The 23022-nt window shown below is 46.9% G+C and overlaps 1 protein-coding gene across 2 annotated transcripts; it reads right to left on the bottom strand.

Annotated features, from left to right (window-relative positions):
- Positions 1-507: 507 nt before the first annotated feature.
- RNF128 (ring finger protein 128) lies at positions 508-23022 on the bottom strand (the record flags this gene model as incomplete). Of its 2 annotated transcripts, none has more annotated exons than XM_083876509.1 (7): positions 508-1903; positions 3277-3454; positions 4274-4370; positions 6945-7027; positions 7592-7663; positions 9653-9900; positions 22586-23022. In XM_083876509.1, the coding sequence occupies 7 exons, from the start codon at positions 22989-22991 to the stop codon at positions 1767-1769; spliced, it is 1221 nt and encodes a 406-aa protein (XP_083732635.1). In that variant the 3' UTR covers positions 508-1766. The 2 variants fall into 2 exon arrangements, with proteins under 2 accessions (XP_083732635.1, XP_083732634.1); XM_083876508.1 differs by lacking the exon at positions 22586-23022 and adding an exon at positions 20014-20473.

The raw sequence follows: 23022 nt of genomic DNA, 5'->3' as shown, positions 1-23022 counted from the left end.
TAGACTAGACTTGGAACTGAGCTATAAAAATTTACAAGACTTTACTGCTCCCAAACCAGCCAAGAGAGCAACAAGCTTTTACTGTAAATCACAGCAGAGAACAGAACAAAGGACAAGTAATAACTTTTTAAAATGTTTTTTTCCTCAAAGCAAACATAGACTTTGGAGTAAGGAAGGGATGCTGAGCAACCTGACAAAGGAAAGGTGAGATGCAGCCAGTCTGGTCTGTGCCGACAAGCACAATTCAGCAGCTCACTGAACACATCCTCAGGTGCTTGGATTTTCTTTAACATGGAGTACAGCTACTAGGTTACAGCATCTCAACACAATCTCAATCCATGAAACAGTAGCATCCTGCACATAATTAGCACTCCTAATTACAATTACTTTGAGCAAACGCTGCTTCTTTTTGGCCTCCCAAAAGAAGGATATGTTTCAAGGTTGTGGGACTGGGCAAATTCAGCATCTGCTTCCATGAGAGCTGGTAATATTTTGTGTCAGTCAGGATCATCAAAAATAGAGTTTTATTTACATTTACATTTTCATATTCAAATTCAATACAAATTATGAAATATTTACAACCATTTCTTTTGCACTACGAAGCTAAGAAAACGCATTGCTTTCCTCCCCCAAGATTAAGTTATTTATTGGAGGCTCTAAGACAAAATCCTACTAAACAATAGAAACCAGTCAAAGATGCAGAGGTAAAAAAATAAAGTGCATTTATAAGATGTCCTTAGTTACTTTCACTGGACAAGGCCAAATCACTTACTACTGAGGCACCCAGTGTTCCTACTTGAGGCCATCTCAACTCCACACAGAGGACAGACAGCTTCTCCAGCTCTGTGACACTCACAGGACATCGGCTCTCCCTGCAGCTTGTGAGCAAGACAATCAACAACAGTCCAGCATTTCTCAGAGGCTGGATCATCTCTGAACAAACCATAGCAGATCCTTTGGTAAGAATCTATCTTGAAGTCATCCCAGACTCCCACATGGCCAGGACTCGGGCATATTGCTGGTGCTTGAGATGGTGAGAGCTCCTCAAATCACTTGAGGATCTTCCAGACTAACATGAACGAGGTTTGAAAAGTTCCTGCAGTTGTTCCCTTTACAGTAAGTCAGATTTGGCCTGTCAGCTTGCAGCTCCCTTTTCTTCCCCTTTTAGGAATGTGTGGTTGGCAGGTTGGAGTTGAGAGGTAGAGAATCAGTCGGTTACTAGAGAACCAAAGACACTGTGGACAAAATCCAGTTTGACAAGCATTAGTTTGTACTTCCTCCTATCAAATTAGTGCATGGAAACATTAAATACCATGTTGCTTCAAACAAAACTTCTCATAAATAAGCATTAGAACAGATCAAAATAAATTTGTTTACAATGAAAATCCACTTGAATGAAAATAATAAACAACAAAAAAACCCAACTCAAAATAATTCCCAGTGGAGACAACTATGATGTAAAAAAAAATCTTCTCACTTAACTCAAACACGGTAGAGAAGCTTTGCTGAAGATGGAATTTTTGTTTGAGTTAAAATCTGCTGGTTTTCTTTATATTTAAGACAGCTTTATCTGGAGAGTGTTAAGACTCCTGTGGGAAATACAGTTTTAAGAAAGGCAAACCATACAATTATGATTTGGACAAGTCTATTTATCTGAATATTGCCAATGCAGTATTTTCTGCAACAGTCTTGCAGCTTTTGGTTTCTGTGGAATGGCAGTAGGCAGCTCCTTGCAGAAGGCTTGCACCATGTGGCTGGGGATGTCCTTAGAGGGTGACTTCACAAACAATCCTGCCTTCAGAAACTTGTGTTTCATCTCCCTCAAAACCCGGGTTGTCACCCTGTGAAAGGACAGTCTCAGTGGAGGGCTGGGGTTCATCACTGACAGGATGCATGTTGTCACCTGTACAGAAGGAAACCAAGTCAAGACAAGTTAAAAAGTGCCACAGCCAAGGTTTACCACCTCAAAGCAAACCAAACAAACTTGATTTGTGGAAGCTCAACTGCACTTTTCCTGCAGAGATGGAAATCCAAGGCCATGCTCCTTTTTTTTTTTTTTAGTTTGGGAGCCCATTTTTGCCACTGCCTGTCCTTTCTGGAGAAGCCTGCTCAACTCAGTAGTGCTGAGCAAGCTGAAGCTGTGTGCCAAAGCCACAGAAGGCTACAAAATCCAACCAGGAGGATATTAGCAGGTCTTGCATCTTTAGGCTGCTGAAGGCAGGCATCAAGAGCAACTCCCAGAGACCAGGCTCAGGATAAACTGAGGGGGGCTGTGCTGATTTGGAGAGGAAATCAGCCTTCTCCCTACAGACTGACCTTGTCTGGCTGATGTCCCTGTGTGTCCTTCCCACTCCAAGTGAGAACACACCAGAATGACCCATGTAACTAACCCAGCTAGCCTGGAGTTGCTTAGAGAGATGCAATTTCAACTTCTGAGATTTAGCTCATAGGAAGTGCCCTCTTCTCTACTGGGGTGCTTCAACAGGGCCCTCCCAACACCTGCCACTTGCTGTAGCAATGTGTCCTGCGGGAGACAAGCAGCAAATCCCAAATTTTCCCATCAGTTAGGTTTCCCATGGGAAATAGGGTATCTCCTTCCTAAGGCCATGCACATTTCAGGGGATAGTTACTTTCATTTGTTTACCTACAACCTTTTCATTTTTAAAGCCAACTGCAACTCAGTATATGCTGGTGAAGCTGAGCGCTAAAGAGACAGTTTCAATTTGTTTGCTCTTGTTCAAAAAGATAAAGTATTTGGAAAATCTGATATTCTTTCCAAATTAACACACTCTGAAGTGTTCAAGGATGACTCACACCTGGCAAATCTGAAATTCAATTGAAGGGTCTGTCTTCTCTATCTTGCACCATCCAAGCTACTGCAAGATTGACTCCCCCAAAGCTTTCTGTAAGTAACTCCTTAAAGCAGACAGATCTAGTAGCAAAGCAACACTCACTCATCCAAATAAAATGTCCAAAGAGACAAAGGGATAAAGGACATCTTTGGAAAAACCTCTTTGCTCTTGAAATAGTAAGCCTCTGACTTTGAACTATTCTTTCATAGACTTTGGCTTTTAATTCACATTAAGGTGGTGTTTCATTCGAGAACAAAGACCAAGTGTCAGAGCTAAGAGCTAAAACAAAAGGGAGGAGTAAGATAACCCTGAAAAACAAAGTATTCGAGCCCTGTGAGATGCTATGAAGGCAACTCCCCCTAATTCCCAGCCTAAGCAGCCAAATACAAATGATCTAGCAAGGCAGATGAAACAGCAGACATACTTTCTGATGGTGCATGTGCCTCCTGAGCAGATTCATCTGGTCCCTGGACAGAATCATATCCAGATGATGCTGTTTCACTGAGATTGTCCTCTTCATTAACTATAGTGACAGTGGACAGAGGTCTCTGGCCACTGGATCCTGTGGCTTGCACAGGCTCAGACCGTGGTTCTACATCCATCTTTGTGGGGAAAAAAAAAAAAAAGAAAATGGTTAAATTACAACTTGGCAGGAGAGTGCATCTTTCTGGGAGAACAATGCCTGCAAGGACTGAGTCTGTAGCACTTTTAGGCAGAGGGAAAAACATGAAATGGAATAAAAGCTCAGCTGTTAACCTCCAGCATCGGAGGTGAAAACCAGTTACTGCCTAATTGAGTGGGAAGTTCAGACACAGCTTCTGCATTGTTTGCCCAGAATCAGGACAAGAGTCTTCCTTCCACTCAGTGCAGATCTGCCTCCCCCAGGCACACTCTGGCTTACATTTTAGCTGGTCCAGGCAGCATCAGGCACTGGCAACAGCATCTTCCTCTGGCACTTGCAACAATGAGCAATTAAAGAGCACATCAGAGACTCCTGATGTATCCTAGGAAATCATGCAGTTCCAGAAATGCCTTACATGCTGACACATTCACTTTTCAAAGGCTTCAAGCACTGAGCAACTGAAGAGGAGCTGGTTTCAAGGCCAGTATGAGTTGTCAAAGTATGCCTGAAGGTTTGAGAAACACCTTTAGTGAGCATAAGAGCTGAGAGTGATTCTTCCATCAGACATGAGTCAGCTTTGGCTGACATTCTGCCCAAGCCTTGAGGTGATACCAACTCACACCAGGTCAGCTGCAGGCTTCCCTAAAAGGGAATTATTCCTACAGCATCTGGCCGACATGGCAACACCTGTGCTTATCACCTGCACTCTAGAGGCAGCATGAAAAAGCTCCAGGGGTGGTCAGGACACCAGTGTGACACTGTGACTGGCAGCTGCCACCAGGACAGGCTGCTGGCTTACCTCAACACCCAAGACTTTGAGGATGTCACATTTGCACAGAGGACACGTCCCGTGCTCCAGAAGCCAGGGGTCAATACAGGTCTTGTGGAAGACATGGCTGGTGGAAGAAGGCAGCCAACAGGTTAGGGTTCATACCAGGGACACTGCTCATGTGCCAGCTATGAAGGACCCTTTTGTAACACCAAGAATTTGTTCCTTCTAGAACGGATGACCTTATTTTGCCACAAGTTTCAGCTGAAAGTTATGGAGAGTTGATGTTTCAGCCTTTAGCTGGTTTGTGCTTATTAGCACCCTGATACAATTTGCTAGAATTCAGCATTATCATTTTTGCTACACCTAAACAGTCCAAAGCTGATTTTCCAAAACTGTGTACAATGCATTCCCAGCTGATAATTTAAATGATACAATTATTGACATCTCAGCTTTAGCTTTAGGGTTAACTTCTGTCACGCAGATGACTAAATAGCATTTGTTTCTGCTGTAATTGCATAGGCAAAGCATCTCAGAGTTATGTCCTCAAGTTAAACTGTACTCCCACCCATTCACTGTGTCTGTGCAGTCACTGTGTATTCCAAGTGGATAGTTGGCAGGCTGTACACTCAAAGTAAATATAGCTCAGCCATCACAGATGCAAATGTGTGCTTCTATTAAGACACTCAATGCCACAATGGGTTTAAATTAGGCCACAGATTTAGGAGGATGACTTGGAATCCTGTAATCTGTCTGTTCCCTCAGCCTGAATAGAAACAGCAAGGCAAACAAGCACTGCTCAGTATTAATCAACCCTTTTATGAGCTAAGTGCAGAGATCACATCCAGTGCTGAGCAGCCCACACTCCAGTAGGATCCAAGGATTCTCCAATTCAGCTCACATAACTGGCACTTCCTTCCAGCTGCACCAAAGTCATGTTTAGAATAAAACCTGAAACTTCCCTGATGCCTATTTTAAGTCCATGAACTTGACACTGGACTTGTGAACCTCTGCAACTGTAACTGCTTTCAGTTTGACTCTCTGGACAAGAATGTCCTCAGCAAACACTCACACCCCAGGAACTCAGATACCACCAATGTGACTCACAGGAACAATCCTTTGATTGGTTCTTTCATAGACACAGTTAAATGCTTTCAACAAGTAGGGTCTCAGTGTTGAGGTCAACCACCAAAATCAAGCGTGTTCTTGCAGTAAATATCCATTTATAACTCATGTGAGGGAGAATTTAATATGGTTGATACTGGCAGATATCACCACTCATGAAGATTATCAAGTCCATGTAGTCATTTTAAGCTAGTGTGCCTCTGAGAGCTACATTTGGGTCACAGAGGAACAAAACATCTCAAATGTACATGAAAGCAGTCTCATAGCAAATGCAGCAAATTTGTGTATAAAGAACACAATGTTCTTTACACTTTAAAAAGAACACAATATACTTTATAAGGAACACAATGTTCCTTATATACAGCTGTTACTCCACTCTTACCCAAATAAGTCATGCTTTGTTTGCAGGGTCATACCAAGATTAGCAGGGTTTATAGGGAAATAATGAGAAGTCAGGTCTCCTGTCAGGCAAAGTGTCTGGAGCCTGTCTACAAGTTTCTGTACTGGTGGTACTTAGTCTATTACTAAACAAAATTACCCATGAGCATAAACATGACAGGACAACTGGAAAATCATTAACATGTATGCCTGAAAGGTTATTCACTTTGGGTGGTTTTTTTTAAAGTATTAAGCATTGGATCAAGGGAGTTGGTTGATAACACCTTGGCAGACCAACTTTGTACTACTAAAATAGCTTTAGAGGTCCTGCTGCTTGGGAGCAGAGAAAGCTTTTGCAAAACTGAAAACTGGTGCACAGGTAACTCCAGCTGAGGTTTGCCAGTGTTTGGCAGAACTGCTCAGCACACAACAGCACCTACTCATTTTTCTATTCTTCAAAACTTCATTTTCCCACATCAAAATGATTCCAAGTGCTTTTTGTAACCCTCCCTAAGGGTTATGACACCTTTTCTTTGCACAAGTTGGGCAGTTCATGTGACAACCCCGATTTTAGAAGCTTGGGCAGAGCAGTTCCCGTCAGCAGGCATGGGGGAAATCCCACAGAACAAGTTTCCTTATGCCCTGAGGCAGCTTTATTGCTCACCTTAGGAGCAATCACATCAAAGCCTTAATGCTTCACTACTGGCCTTCCACAGCAGTGAGATACAATAGGAGAGAATTCCAGAAAAATAAACTGCTATAGCTCTATTTTGGTCTCTGTTGCAGAGGATGTACACAAGAATAGAAATGCTTTCTCCTAAACTACAAAAGCCAGTGTGATTTAACAAATTAGCAGAAACCCAACCCTCTTAGTAAATCGTAAGTTAAAGGGCAACATTTTGCCAATTACCTGCAAGTTAGTGGTAACATTCTTACATAGCAGCAAAGGAAAAAATCCTCGAAAAGTCCTGGCATCCCATTGAGGATCACTGTGGTCTGCCAAGTTACGTGTGTCAATCCACCCACAGGGGAAGTGATGAACACAGGCCATTGGGGCACACTACAAATGTGTGTTCTGTTGTTCCAAGTATTGTTTTGATAGATATTCAAGAATTCTCACTGCCCACCAACTTGATGAAAGTTTGTTAACAAACATGGCAGAAGTTTGGATAAAGGGGCAGTTTGGAAGACAACTTACTTGCAAGTCAGAACACGCATCACATCATTGGGCTTGTACTGCTCAAAGCACACGACACAGGAATCTCCATCTGGGCCAGTTTCCTAAAACAGTGAAATGAATTTACAGCTTTAACACACTTTGAAAGCTCCCTCTGAACCCCAGCCAGATTTACTGCAGACAAAGGGTTCTAGCTAGAGTCCCTTATGATGCTCCCAAATATAATCCTATATAAACACACTTCGTGGATTACTCACAGTCAAGCTGACACTTCAAAAGAAGCATTGAAAGTTTAAACCCATGGTTTAGAATTCCAGCTGAAACTGTTATTGGATTACTGGAGGCACTAGTGTAGAGGTTTAGAAACTGCTACCTCCAGTTTTAGTTACAAGAAGAGCCAGGGAAGCTGATTAGAGTCTAGTTTATGTTTAAGCATCCATGCCAGCAAATCAGGTCCTCTCACATCAGCAAGACTACAAGGAAGCAGCTGACAAAATAAAACTGATTTATATGAATATAAATCTTGAGGCCTGGAAAAGGACCTGGTCTCTGCCACCAAGAGTTACAGGCTCAGAGAGACTTGTGCATCCTGCTCAGTGCCAGGGAACGCCTGGGTTCCAGGCAAAGGCTGTGCTGTAGTGCAGGGGAGGCCCCAGGGTCAGTCCTACCTTGTCCCCCTCCTTCAGGGTGCGCAGCTGCATCTCTTCAATGGCCTTCTTGGCCCTGGCCCTCAGGCGCCGCTGTGACAGAGCACAAAGCAGTCCTGGTCAGACACAGACATTTCCTGCTCCCTCACCAGTACTCACCCAGGCGCCGACTGCAAGCAGGCAACACTTTTAAAACCCAGATTTTACCAAAACAAGCCAAGTAAGCATGACCATTCTATTTGGAGACAATGTGAAACAGAATTTTGGGACATACTGATGTGGTTACTGACTGGATGACAAACCAAGATGGAACTTACACCTGCTTTGGTTATACCTAACCTTTTCACAAAGCACAGGAATTGTAATGGTTTTCTAATTTGAGAGGATGCAAGGTAATACCTTGATCATATTAGACCCAGCCAAAACAAACAGAAACCTTCAGGCTGACTTAGTACAGAAGACTGAACATTGAGTTCAACAATTAACTGTTTTATGTTATACTCACTTTAGGACACCTTTCTGTCACAAACATTCTGGTGAAAGGTGAGAGAGATTCTTTACCAGTCAGCACCAATATACCCTGAACTACTCCTCTGCTTGCACTGCTTTACAGCTTGCCTGGCAACTATTGCTGTCCAGCTGTTCCTGCAGTGTCTGGAATTCAGCCCAGGAGCCAACCCCTATTTAAAGGTCACAGACTGGTGCTGTTCCACTGACTCAAAGAACGGGGCTGTCCTGTCCCTACCCACTCCACTTCAGGCAGCTCTGGCAGTGTCAGACATAACACAACACCCACCTCGTGGTGAGAGCTAGACCCAAGCCTTGCAGCTGACCCAAAAGCCTCTTCCCAATCCCACCGCTGCACGCAGGAGCTCTGCACTGTTGGCTTTCCAGCATTCCATCTCCTTGGGCATTTTAGCTCAGTTACATGAAACTTTTCCAAGTGCAGTACTGGTGGCCCAAGTGCAGAAGGACAAGTGGGAGGAGGTCTGCTGCTGACACCCAACACTCTTGCAAGTACTGGCCATTCAATCTACATAAGATTCCTTGTGCTGAAGCAGCAAAAAAAGTTCATTTTTACATCCCCCTGGGACCCTGCCAAATAATCCTGGCACAAAACGAGCTATTTTTGTATTAGCATTGTTTTTGTGCCCTAAGATGAGAGTATCCATGTACATATTTTAAGAGTTTAATAGCTGACAGCTATCAAGGAAGAGACACATACAATGCAAAGGTGAGGGATGCAAACATGCAGATTTGTTCAGAAACAAGAACTATTGAGGTTTTCTTGGAAGTTTGTGAAGTTCTGCTGAAGACATCAGTATATGTTCCTGTTTGTCACTTATAGCTAACTTTGAAATGATGTTGCCCTTGTCAAGGTTTGAGACTGAAGCCACAGAGCAGCAGCCAGATACAGCTGTTTACTGAGGCCCCCCAAAGTCTGAGCAGCAAACATGGCAACATCAACAGAGCAGGAATGCAGCAATATAAGAACTTCTCATACATGGCCAGAACTGTCACCACTCACTACTTGTTATTAACTGAAAACTGAACTTTTTAAGAATGTACTCCCTCATACAGTATCTCGTCTACACATATAATGTCAGGCCAAGCATATTAGACAGGACCCAACTGGCTGCACTGTTAATAATTCACTTGAAACAATATTTTAAGTTTTGCACGGGCACCAGTTTAATTGCTTCTCATTAAATGCATCAATGGCAAAGTCACCTTTAACACTGATTTTGGCAAGTACAGCAGAACACTCCTCCAGGGGATGGAGAAAGGTTGCAGAAGAAGCTTTATGTTGAATAGTCTACCAGGATACTCGAGCTTGTAATGTCAAAGCATTTTGTGAAGTTTTTCAAGCAAATGTGAAACATGAATTACATTAAGGACTATAAAAGCCCCAACACAAAAAAAAAACAGCTAAGCTTAAGCTTTAAGCAAAGATATATCTCTTAGCATTTTAAAGATCAAACAAACAAATTCAGTCATTTTGGTACTTAACCAAAACTTACAAACACCTCAGGATCCACACCACAGAGGGATGGGGGTATAAAAATACCACATAAAACTCACCTGCTCCCTGGACTGGGCCCTTGCCAGAATGAGCCTCCGAGCAGAGTAAGAGACGTAGCAGCCCACAGTTGCTGCTGCCACGATGAAGAATGACACAGAGATGAAGAGGATGGTGAAGATATTCATGGACAGGCTGCGCTTTTTGCCCACTTCGATGACCATGGTGACCTTCATGCCGCTCTGGATCCTGTGCAGGATTTCCATCCCTTTCAGGTTGCCAATCATAATTGCAACAATCTTTTCAGCACCTGCAAAAGAAGGGGAAGCCACGCTCAGTTCCCAGGTGCTGTATCACAGGCATTGTCTTGGATATCCTGCTTCAAATGCTGAAGAAATGGGGGTGGGAAGTTTCTAAATGGCATTTATAGACTCAATATGAACTGATGGAACAAGTGTCACACTACATGTTTATCCAGCTGGAAGTATGTCCCATTACCTGAGAGCAGCATAGGTGAATGAACCATGTTTAGAATTCATGCCTTTCCACAGCATTCCTCACTCCTACACAGGACACAGACTCTCCTATTTTAGACACAACACTTTGGCATGCCTTTGAACTACAAGAAGTTAAAAATAAATCATCTGCAGAGTTAGGTCGCTGGGGATTGTGATATCTGTATAGGTATTGCTTCCTGTAATGGATCCAATGCTCCACTGCTGCTTCTTAACACCTCTTTTCTAAATTTGACAGTACTTTTGAGTACTTCCCCAGACACTGAGCAATCAAAGACAGATCATCCTCCACTTCTGTATTTTCAGCAGCAATAAAGAAATGATTGAGGGAAACTGCATTGTGAATTCTAAGTGGTTTTGTGAGCTTCTACTGCAGATTCAGAGGGAAGCAAATATGAAGGGAGGTGTGCCCCACTTTTAAACAGTCGGGGGCAAGATGCCAAATGCTATCTTGATTTTAACAACAGGTTAAAACAGGTTTATTGGCTTAGTTGAACATCACAACAAGTCAAAGGAACAAAGGTGTTTATGGTAGGAAGAAGTTTCAAGCAACTGCAGTCACCAAGCACAGACAAGAGCAAGCTGGTTTCCTTTCAGTGACATGCAAGGGCTTGAGGACACTTGATATCATTTGTAGAAACATTAGAAAGTCTCAATATAACAGAGAGGCTCTCAAGAGGAAAAAAAAATAAAATTAAAGGGGAGAAAGGGTGATGAGTAAATTATCACTGCTCTCTCTCTTAACTAAATACAAGAAAAGCAGTTTTGAGACCAGCTAATCAGAAGTCTCATTAAAGCATCAAGTGCATTAAAGCATCAACTGTACAACATTCATAGTAGACATTGCATGGGGAAGAATAAAGCCTGTTACAAAATGCTATTTTTAGCTAACCCCCCCGGCCAAACACTCTTTAATGGTAACACCAATTGTTTTTCCGTCTGAGTTACTCAAGTTATTTCCCTTTGCTGAAAGTTATTCAATTCTCAGCTACCAAAAAAAATCCCTAGAACTAGTGTTAAACCACAAAGGCTGTCATTAGAGAAAGTGTTTATTAGTTTTCCAGCTTGTTCACATAATGCTTCTGATCCAACACAGCAAGCAGCTTTCCTCAGTGGGACAAAACTCATCTTTTATTCAGAAAGCTCCTTGTAAAGACAACAACATCACACAGAGAAGAGAAAATAAAACAGTCCCCAAACTGCAACTACTCTTCAGGATGAGCTAGGGGTTATACATGATATATAAAATGAGCTGGAGTCAGGTGTTAGCAGCAAGCAAAGAAGTCAGAAGCTGAGACTTGCTTTAATAAGCATAGAAGAAAGTGTGGAAGAACAGGCTGCAACAATGAGAAAACAAAAAGGCTGCCAAAAAAAGCAGAAAAGGTTGCTCTACCCTATTCATCTATATTTCTGTTTGTCTCACAGTAAATCTACCTTGTGGTTATGCACAACACAAGACACAGCATAGCCTTAATTCCTATTAATGAAATGTCACCATCAGCCTGCAAAACCATCACAGCTACTAAGCCATCCATTGTGAACAAGGTTTAATTATCCTTAAAGAAAGAAACACATTCCATTTAAGTTTCAGACTGCACAGTTCACAAGGATGTGATCACATGACAGCTTTAATCCTCACTGACTCTTCTCAGAGATTTCTGTTGCAGTTTCAGCTCTGCTTTAGACGAGCACAAAGCTGGTGGCTTTGGCACGAGGAGGGCAGAAGTGAGTGGCCATTTCCACCAGCACATGTTTGTGACAGCTTTTGTGTTTCTGTAAGAAAAAAGAGGATCATCCCCACCCAACATCTCCTGAGCTGCTACCTGGGTCCCCGTATGGCAGGCACTGAAATATGTAATGGTGGCCTTGAAGCCACCAGCCCAGACAGAGGCTCCTGACAGGACATCATCATGCAGGAAAGGATGTATTTGAGGGGACACCTGCAGAGGGATCTCAGGCACAGCAGCTGCTCTCAGCTTTTTTCCCCACCACAGACTCCAGCAAAACAGAGGGAAGTCAGTTAGTTGCACACAGCAAAAACCTCAGAGAAACCCAAGTTCTTTGTCCAGGTGTCAGCTTTTGTGGTTCAACTGAAGCTTCTGAAATGGTTTTTAAGGGACACTAGAAGGTGAAATTAATCTACTGCCTGTTTAGCTGATAATGAGCTCATTGCTAAACAGAAGCAAGACTTGTTCAGTTAAACATTTCCCAGCCTCTTTCCCATTTTCTGTGAAAATGGAGAGGGAAAGTTACTCAACTCTTTAGCAAAACACAACCTGCCTCTTTGGGCACCTCCCAAATTGTAAGGCAGCAGCTGGTCAAAACCTAAAGGAAAGGATGAAGCACAGGAACTCCAAGGGTTTGTTGGGGCAGGGAAGAGCTGGGGCACAGCACACTGGGCCCACAAGGAGATTGCATGACCGAGATCAAAGTTTCACCCCTCTGGATCAGTTTGACTTGGATGTAGAGCACAGTTGCATCTATTTATAGCAGTATCAATACCTGTACAAAAATGTGCCCTGCAAAGACTTCACTTGTTCTGCCAGTTCACTTTCTGCCCCTAAACATGAAGTTACAGCTTTGACAATTCAGCAGAGAAATAAGATGTGCAAGGGGGGCATAGAGCAGGGAGCATTAACTTTTGCATAGTACACACCTGCCTTCTCACATTCATTTAAGGTGATTGTTGTCATCCAGGGCTACATTTTTGTGCGCTACAGATAAGTCTATCCTGAACCAAGCAAGCTGTAGGGCCTGGAGAACACTTGCCCCACAATATTTAGAATGCAATAGTACCTAATCTGTGCCTTAAAAATGCTGACTTCTCACTATAAAATCACCATCTATTAATGCATTAAAACACATCAAGGCAAGATAGAGATCTCAAGGCCAAACAAACCCACTGACCAAAGCCAACTCAAGAACTCCAAGTCACTTCCTCTGCCCTCACTCAAAAATTACTTCTGATTTTGAATGTTTCATAGACTTAAAAAAAAATAAATAGGAAAGTGCAGACTTTGGAGTTTGAATTCTCAGAGAACAGACAGGTTGACCTTAACCACAGCAGAAATGCCAACTGAAGGCTGTTCCAAGAGCCTTCAACTCTAGCCTTGGTGCCTGGATCACTGTTTTTATCTCTAAGATATGGTGCTGGCAGCACAGATCAGTGATAGTTGTGCCTTATGCTTTAGTCAAAGGAGCCAGAGGGATTCCCCTGGCACCCCCCCAACCCCACCATCAGCAAAAAAGGCATTAGGAGATCAAGCTGCCTCCTGTTCTTTAACACAAAAGACACTGCAGTTCACACTCCAACCACTTCATACCAGTTTATCACACCTGGCTCCTCAGGTACCTGATAGCCTATCTTTCATGTATAGAAAAAAAGTAACATAATGTCTTGAACATTGCTTATCTCGCTGTACTTGAGGAGCAAGAAACGGGATTTCTGTTGGTTATCAAACAGGCTGGTACAAGCTTGCTGTTATCTGTTACAGTAGGAGGAAAAATAAACTAAGAGTGTACACAGACTGAGCTGGTATTACCTGTTACGTAATTCACCTCAGATGACAGGCCAGCTCCGCACATAAAAGCCATCAAATTTCAGCAGCACCCCCCAGTCTGAGGGCTCTCCCTGTCCTCAGTGAAACCAGGCACTGCAGGCCAGCTCTGCTCTCATCCACGGTACAGTGAGGTTAAAAAATAAAGTGTTGATTGCTGTCATCCACAGCACAAGGCAAAACCTGAGCAGGAATGTGCCCATCCCCACAATCAGCCTCCATCGCAGACACTGTCAGAGGAAACGCCTCCATTGCCCTGAGATAAGCTCTCCCCTGTGCAAGGGGGAGGGTGGTTGAACTCAGAGTTCAGCAGCAATATAAGCCTGGATAAACTGAGTCAGTAGGCTCGCTCCTTCTCCCCCTGCTTGCATGTTCTCCACCCCAAGCATCACCTGGCACCAAGATAAAAAAAAAAATTCACATTCAGGTTATTTTGCAATTATTTAAAGCTACAGTCCCTTAGGATCTAAACTGTTTGACTGAAGTGCTTTTTTCCTCACACTATTACCTAAGCTTAATTAAATCTACTTTCAGCTTGCTTTACTTGACATATGGCACATGGTCTGATCTCTTCCTCCTGAACACACAAGCCTCTCAGCACACAGGGGCAAGTATTCACACCAAACCATGGGATGCCAGGGCTGGGAAGGTGCCTCTGGAGATCACCCGGTCCAGCCCCCCTGCTAAAGCAGGTTCACCCAGATCACATCCAGACAGGTTTTGGGTATCTCCAGTGAGGGAGACTCCACAACCTCTCTGGGCACCCTGTTCCAGTGCTCAGTCACCCTCACACAAAGGAACTTTCTCCTCCTATTCAGATGGAACTTTCTGTGTTTCAGTTTGTGCCCACTGTCCCTTGTCCTGCTGTGGGCACCCCTGAACAGAGCCTGGTCCCATCCTCCTGACATCCATCCTCAGCACATTTGTGTGCCCTGATGAGGACTTCAATCATTTTTCTCACCTGAACAGGGTCAGCTCCCTCCTCTGGTTGTGTGACAGATGCCCCAGTCCCTCACCATCCTCGCAGGCTTCTCTGGGCTCACTGCAGTATTCCACATCCTCTGGTTGTGTGACAGATTCTCCAGTCCCTCACCATCCTCACAGGCTTCTCTGGGCTCACTGCAGTGTTCCATGTCTGTGTTGATCCAAGGAGCCCAGAGCTGCACACAGCTCCAGACGAGGCCCCACCAGGGCAAAGCAGAGGGGCAGAATCATCTCCCTTACCTCTTCCTAAAGCACCCCAGCCTCCCACTGGCCTTCCTGGCCACAAGAACACGCTGCTGGTCATGGACAGGAGTCCACCAGGGTGTGTGGGGCTTTCTCCACAGAGCTGCTTTTCAACAGATCAGTCCCAGCCTGTAGGGCTGGCTGGGGTTATCCCTCCCCAGGTGCAGCTGAACTTCATTATGTTCCTCTCTGCCCAGCTCTCCAGCCCTCCCTGAATGGCAAACAGCAACTAAAACCTCCTGGAGAAACAGCAAGCAAAATTCCTGATGAGAATTCTTTGGTGAGTTTACTCAACAGTTTTCAGCAGTTTTGCTGCAGTAAATACATTGCTCACCCTCTCTGGATGAGAATGAGCTCAGCACATGCTGGTGGCAGCCAAGTGTTCCCTGGGAACAAGCAAGTTTGAGAAAGCCAGTGGTGAAATGATGTAAAGTGGGCAGAGTCTCAGGCAGAAAGCATCTGTCTGTGAAAAGATGACAGCTCACAGTGGGCACAGTGGGGGACTGTGCTGACCCTGCTGCTGTGTGCTCACCAGCACACTCAGGGCTGGAGGCAAACAAGCTCTGTCATTGTTTTAGTGACATGGTGTCCCTCACAATGAAGCCTCTGCTACCACAGCTGTCACTTGGGACTATAATTCATCCTTTCACACTTCAGCAGCCCAGTAAACCCAAAGTGCAAGGGCACTTCACAGACTATTCCAGGCTATCCAAGGGATGATGCTGACCCTACATTTTCCATAGCACAGAGATACCTAAATTATATCATAAAGAGCAAGGGCAGGGATCAGAAGCTGTCAGTAGCACCAGACAGTCTCATCCAGTTTCTCAGTGCCCCTCCTGCTTGCTCACAGCCTGCTGTGCTGGAGGCAGCCCCAGGCACTGTCACAGCCCAGCATCCCCTGACAGTGGGAGATCAGGGTCACCAGCCAGACCCAGGTACTGCAGCTGCTTATCTGAAAGCCACTACAGCTGTGACACTGATTTACTCTAAACCAGGCAGCCAGGAGAACCAAACTGAGTTTGAGTGCATAAAGACAAAGTTGCAGCACATACACATCAAAAAGCTGTTCTGGATGCAAAGAGCTACAAACCCCAAGCACTACAGACTGCAAACACTATCCAGGCACAGGAGGTGCATGCAGGGTCCTTCACAAAAAGGAACTGTAGGAAAGGCCAAATGATCTGCAGAGGCTCGTTTGGCGTGGCCAAGGAACATGAGAGAGGAAGTGTCATTAATTAGATCCTCCATCCTCATTCCTCTCCTCACATGTCCTCAGCACAAGTCTTCCCTCACTGCCAAGAGAGCTGCACCATTTGTTTACACAAGCTTACAAAGTCTCAGCACAGCCTGCCTTGGGATTGCAATTCTGACTCAATCTTTAATGGTTTTACAGGTCACATCAGCCTTTTAATACCTTGGAAAAGTTTTAGCTTGTTTCTGAAGATCATACCTCACAAAAAGCACTGGAGCACATCCAGACACCTCTGCCATGCTCTGTTTTCTCTAAGCATATGGAGGTAAGGCTTCATCTCTGTGAAATTCCTGCAGAATAAGTTAAGTAGAAGTGCTACATATTGAACCTTTCCTTTCTCTTTCACCCACTGATGCAAGTTTACACTTGAACCAGACCTTGCTAGCCTGGGACACGCTGCTACTGCTTGAGCCAGAATCATTTAGCTGTGTTCCCCCAGAATAAGCTGTCTGCAGATCAGGGGATGTGCTTCTCCAGTCTAGAGTTACACCACAAGAAAGAAAATTATCACAGCTGCTTTTTGACCTGCAAAGAATCTTCCTTCACCAGCTGCAAGGAAATACTGAACACCAAAGAATGCCTCCCATGGCACCACCATGCCCTCAAGCCAAAGCCACCTCACAGCCTGGTTCTACCTTAAGGCAAGGTCCACCTTTAGCACAAACCAACTCTTGCCCTGCACTTTTTCCCCCCATGCTGCTGGTTCTCTCCAATCAAATGCCTTTTTCAGGAGGTCAATAGAGATTACAGAGAGGTGCAATTATGAGCACACAGAACTGTACTTTGAAACCCTGCTCAGCCTGACACAGAGTGGTACCATCTTAAAATGTGCACAGTTAAAACTCAAGTTTGCTAATTGATATGGGTTTGTGCTTGTAAACCACAAAGCAAATTTTACTTTGGACTCCATTAAATTCTTGACATTCTACATGTTGAAGATGATTAGGGAGGATTTGATCACATCTGATTTGGTTACTCACTGCATTCTGTTGTATTAACTGCCAGAGTGGCTTGCTTTTGTTGGGTTGTTTTTGTTGTTTCATTTTTTTTAGCACACCAAAAGGTTATATGGAGCACTGATGCAATAAAGAATTCAGCAGACTAAACATTATGATTATAAGAAAAAAAAAGTCTCTGTAAGCAGGATGACTAGGACAAACACTGCTACAAATACAGGTCCATTTAAGTCTCTAAACAAGAAAGTTGCTTCAAAAGCCAAGTTTGAACTCCCCAGAAAAAGGCATACTACAATTTTAGATAAGCTTCTGTTAGTAACTTTGTGCTGTTCCTCAAAGTTCTACCAAATTTCAAAGTTCTATCAAAGAACTACCAAGGTTCTTTGAAGAAAAGTGTATTGTGGCATACACTTCATCAGAGCCCACCCACAGAAATCTTCCTTCTCTGCCAGGCAGGTGACAGCTCCATTGTCCCACAGGTGAGAGTGCTCAGTGCTGCTGCTCAATTCCCCTTCACCCCAGCAAAGCCATCTCCTGGCTACTTCCCACTGCCTCAGCTTGGAGGAAGTGTTTGACCTTGTTTGGTTTCACATGGCCCCAGTCAGAGCAGAAATGAAGCCAAACAGGAAACCCAGACTGCAAAGTCATGACCAGCACAGCTACAGCCATCACAGCCATGGCAGGAGCTCTGCACAAAGGCCACTCTCTAAGGAGCACAGCCACCTTCCCCACTGGCCCCAGGACAGCCACAGCACCCAGTGCCAGCAGTGAGGCCAGCAGAGGGGAGCCACCCCAAAGCACAGCCCAGCACAGGGCAGCATGACCAGCTCTTCCCTCCTGGGTTTGAGGGGCAGTGCTGTAGGCTGAGCTCATCAGCTCTGCACAGGGAATATCCTGCACCTGGCAAACCCAGTGAGGCTGATGACTTGTGGCTTGACCCATCTTGGCCATGCTGTGTTCAAAGCCTGCAAGGTTTGTCCAATTTGACCAGAGAGCCCCAGCAGGGCCACAAGGCAGGGGTGGCCCGAGCATAGGCAGTGGTCACTCTGGGGACAGTGTCCTCAAAGCCCCGTGAGCAGGAGGAGCATGACTGTGGGAAGAGCCAAGAACAGGGACTGGCAAACAGATGCAATGATAGGAAAAAGAACTCAAGTCCAGAGAAAAAGAAAGAGGGTGGAACAGGAAAGGAAAGTGAGGGACTAAAACAAGGACAAGCAATAAAAGCAACAGCAGCAACAAGCTTAGCCCAAGCTTAGCTTAGTAATTGTGCTATGACATGGCAAGGAGGAGTTGGGCAGATTGAATAAGTGGTTTGACAGAAGCTGTCTTCTCCAAGGAGTCCCTGTCCTGTTTGTCTGCAGTTCAGCTGGGAAGTTTCAACATGCCCTGGAGTATCCATCCCATCATGCAGGATAATCAGGACAGCTAGAGCCACTCTGATGTAAATGCCTCAGCAGGAAGCATAAGGACAGCACAGGAAAGGAGGGAGCTCCTCTTGGAGCAAACCCTGCCAGGAGCCCACGGCTCATTCCCAGAGGCAGCTCCCAGCAAGGTTAAGATGCTGTAAATCCAGCAGCCAGGCTGGAGGAGGGGCAGGAGCACATGGTCCTGCCCCTCAGAACAGGTTCAGCAGTGACCTACCCAGGCCAGCAGTGCCAGGGGAGCTCTGCAAGAGCTGCAGGACAAGGCAGGCACAGGGAACAGGGCTCAGGGCAGGGAGGCTCTGTCAGTTCAGCAGGAGGAACTCGCCCAGCAATAGCCAGATCTCAATAGCATTTGTCAGCTGCTTATTTGATTACATAAGAAAGCCTTGCCTCAGCAAGGCCAGAGCCTTTCCAGACTATGTGTTTTGAATTCTTAAAGCAGAGTACCAACAGTCCTACAGCTCCTTAAGATTGCAAGCTCACTAAGACAGCAAACCTCCAGAGGCAGCTACTGTTTCCTTGTCTCACCAGAACACTTGCCTCCACTGCTAACAGAAATCCTCTCCACCCCTTCTAAGAGGGTTGCTGCAGGGATATAATTATTTCTCAAACCACTCAGTATTCATTTTCATTGTTCAGTTTCTCTCAGAAGATGGGGCTTCCCAAAGCAGTGTCACTTCACAGAGCTCCAACACACCCAGGAGGCTCCATGTCTGTCCCACAGCTGGACAGAGCCACCAAAGCCACTCACCCTGTCACACACAGGGCACCTGCCTGGACTGTCACCACAAGGCATTTACACAGCTTTCAGGTCTGTTCCTCAGGTAACATCAGCCTAAACCAGCCAAATCTCATTCTCCATTTGAAAGACAGACAAGTCAGGAAAACCTTCCACAAGTAGGAGACTTTCTGTAGCAAGAGAAGAGGAGCTCTGCCATCAGCCTGTGCAAACTGGAAAACAACCTTTAAAGACCTTCAGCTACTTGCATTAGAAGCGGCATTTTACTGCTGAAAAGTCACCTACAGAAAGTCTTGTGCTCTGCGGGTGTCTGAGCTGGTCAGTGAGCAGGGCACAGGAGAAACAGCGCCTGAGCACGGAAACCCAGCCTGCTTTAGTGCCCAAATCAATTCCACAGTCTCAACAGGCCAAAAACCTCGGCATCCATCACCTGTGGCGACTACAGGCTGAGGCCAGAAACACAAACCAGGCGGAGGTGGCGATTCCCGCACCCCGAGCGCCCACCGCCCCCGGCCCCGGCAGCGGCCGCACATTTCGGACACGGTTACTCATTAATCCGAGAAAAAAACAACACCATCAGCGGCCGAAACAGCACCGGCCAGTCCGGGCAGAACCTCCTGTGCTGCGGGAGAGGCAGCGACACTCCCGGCTGACAGCCCCGGGACCGCGGGGGCCTGTCCCCTGTCCCCGCACCCCGACAGGAGGGAGGGAGGGAGGGAAGGGGCCGGTCCCGCCGCCCCCGGCGCTCACCGTGGTGGGACATGGGCAGCACCTCGTTGCCGGTGCCGCGGTAGTTGTAGATGACGGCGGCGGCGGCGCCGCGCTGCGCGGCCAGGCGGATCTTGTCGGCGAAGGAGCAGCCGCCGCCGCGCTGGATCAGGGCGAGCCAGCCCCGGGAGCCCGCGGGGGCCCCGCTGAAGTTGGTCAGCGCGTCGCAGGCGTTGAAGGCGTCGGGGCTGTCGGGCAGCACCAGCAGCCCCTCGGCCGGCTGCAGCGGGGAGTCCAGCCCGTACAGGCCGCCCTCGCCCGCCTCCCAGCCGCTCTCCGCCGCCTCCCAGCCGCTCCGGTTGCGGTCGGCTCCGCTCTCCCACGACACGTTCAGCCAGGCCGTCCACGCCGCTATCGCCGCCGCCGCCGCCCCGCGGGGACCGAGCGGCGGGACGGCGCCGAGCAACGCGGCCAGCGCCAGCAGCGCGGCCCTCGACGGCATCACAGCTCGGCCCGGCCCGGCCGCCGACCCGCCTAAAGGCGCCGCCGCGCCGCCCGGGGGAGGAGCGGGGCCGCCCCCGCCGCGGCCCGCCCCCGGCACCGCCAGCCGTGCTCACCGCACCGGCACCGCCAGCCGTGCACACCGCACCGCGCACACCGCACCGCCAGCCGTGCGCACCGCACCGCCAGCCGTGCACACCGCACCGCGCACACCGCACCGGCACCGCCAGCCGTGCACACCGCACCGGCACCGCCAGCCGTGCACACCGCACCGTGCACACCGCACCGCCAGCCGTGCACACCGCACCGGCACCGCCACCCCGGCACCGCCACCCGTGCACACCGCACCGCGCACACCGCACCGCCAGCCGTGCACACCGCACCGTGCACACCGCACCGGCACCGCCAGCCGCGCACACACCGCACCGCGCACACCGCACCGGCACCATCACAGCGCACCGCACCGCAGCACCGCGCGGGATCGCGCACCGCCACACCGGCACCGCAAGGGGAACCCCTCCGGGAGCGGACCTCCTGGGAGCTCTGCCATCAGCCTGTGCAAACTGGAAAACAACCTTTAAAGACCTTCAGCTACTTGCATTAGAAGCGGCATTTTACTGCTGAAAAGTCACCTACAGAAGTCTTGTGCTCTGCGGGTGTCTGAGCTGGTCAGTGAGCAGGGTACAGGAGAAACAGCGCCTGAGCACGGAAACCCAGCCTGCTTTAGAGCCAAAATCAATTCCACAGTCTCAACAGGCCAAAAATCTCGGCATCCATCACCTGTGGCAACTACAGGCTGAGGCCAGAAACACAAACCCAGCCCCTCCAGCAGCATCCACCCCCCAGCAGAGCAGCTGCAGCAGCTCAGTCACAGGGAGACTGGTTTGGTTGTGCTGCTGCAACAACAGTGTGCAGAGCAAGTAATGAAGAGCAGATAAAGCTCATTTTATCTCAATTTGCTCAATATCAATATTGCTTACTAAGTGAACACTTTTGTAACCTAAACAAACCTTCGTTTTCCCATTCCACATCTAAGCAGACAACTTATTTCAACAGTAATAGCTCCAGCTATAATGAGAAGTAAATCCATAAGCAATCAGAGAAATGGGGTTTTGTGTGAAACCTGTTCCATGTAGGGGCAGGGAAAAACTCAACACACCTCTGAAAATACAGCCAAGCTTTATACAATCAACAGCAGTCAATCTACTCAGACTCAAATGCCTACAAAACTTTAGGGATGTTCAGCTCTAGCATTTTCACCCAGACAAAACTGGACCAGAGTCAAAGGTTGGACCCCTCTCAGAATACAAAATTTCCTACAGATCTGGGGATTGTGAGCACAGGGCTCAGCCACAGTCTCTTATACATGTGTGCATTACAGTACATTGTGTGATAAAAAGCACAAACACGGGCCTGGTGAAGAACAGATTGAGAGCAGCCCTGAGAAGGATTGGTGATGGAAGGAAGGGTGTTGATTGAGGAGAAGCTCAAGCCCTGCTCGGTTTGGCAGGGAACCAGCTGCAGGGGCCAGCAGTCCCTGTGCAGCCCGGCCTGCTCAGCAAGGAGTGGCTCAGCCTGGGAATCCCCAGCAGGGCTGATGTGTTTTAAAACCCACCTGCCAGTTGTACCTATTTGAAGCCACATATCTCACACTGGGAACTTCCTGGCTCTCACAATTTGGAAAATCCAGGGGAAAAGAAAAAATCTGTCTGGCAATCTGCAAAGCACACACCTATTCTGCAGATACCTGTAGGTTCACTCGTGTCCTCTCACCTCGAAAAATACACTGGTGTCTTCAAAACAAACACTAAGAGTTGCTCTGCACCACAGTCTTAATTAATTTGCAACTTGTACAGGTGAAAAGCAGGACTAACTTCAGACACTCAGCCCTTTGCCTGCACTGTACCAAGCACAGAACATACAGCAGGGTCTTGCTGACTAAGCACTGGAGTCAAGACTCAAGTTGCATAACACGTTACTTTTCTAATTGAATCTCTTGATTGGAACAACAATCGCCCACAGACACCCCGGGCTCCTCAGAGCCTGGCTGTGCTGCCCTGAAGCACAAACTTGAGAGAAAGAAACGATGGGGTGCCTGCACCCTTTCACTCACCTGGATGAGCCATCAGGAGGGTGTTGTTGCCTTTGCCCTGTGAATTGTAGATCACGGCTGCTATTGCACCTCTTCTGGTTGCCGCCTGGATTTTTTCAGCAAAAGTGCAATTGCCCCTTTCAATCAGGGCAATCCACGGTGCCTCGGTGACACTGAAGTCAGTATTTTTGTCACAGGCATAAGGGTCAGCAGATAGCGGAATGCCCACCACCCCCTGGGCACCGAGGAGAGGAGAATTAAAGCCGTACTGGCCACATTCACAGCGCTCAAACACAGTCCTGTTGCTGGTGCTGTTGTAGTAGAATAAACTGACAGAGGCCGTCACAGAAATTGTCTCTGTAGTGTGGAACCAAATTAAAAAATCCATCAGGAGAAAGAGAAACCAGAACTTCTCGACTCGCTTCATCGCCTCCTCCCAGCAGCAGGAAACGGAGATG

The sequence above is a fragment of the Zosterops lateralis genome, assembly GCF_965231275.1.
Source record: "Zosterops lateralis genome assembly, chromosome: 21".
Lineage (NCBI taxonomy): Eukaryota > Metazoa > Chordata > Aves > Passeriformes > Zosteropidae > Zosterops > Zosterops lateralis.
Note: the sequence above shows the minus strand (reverse complement) of the source record. Positions and strands in the feature narration are given on the sequence as shown.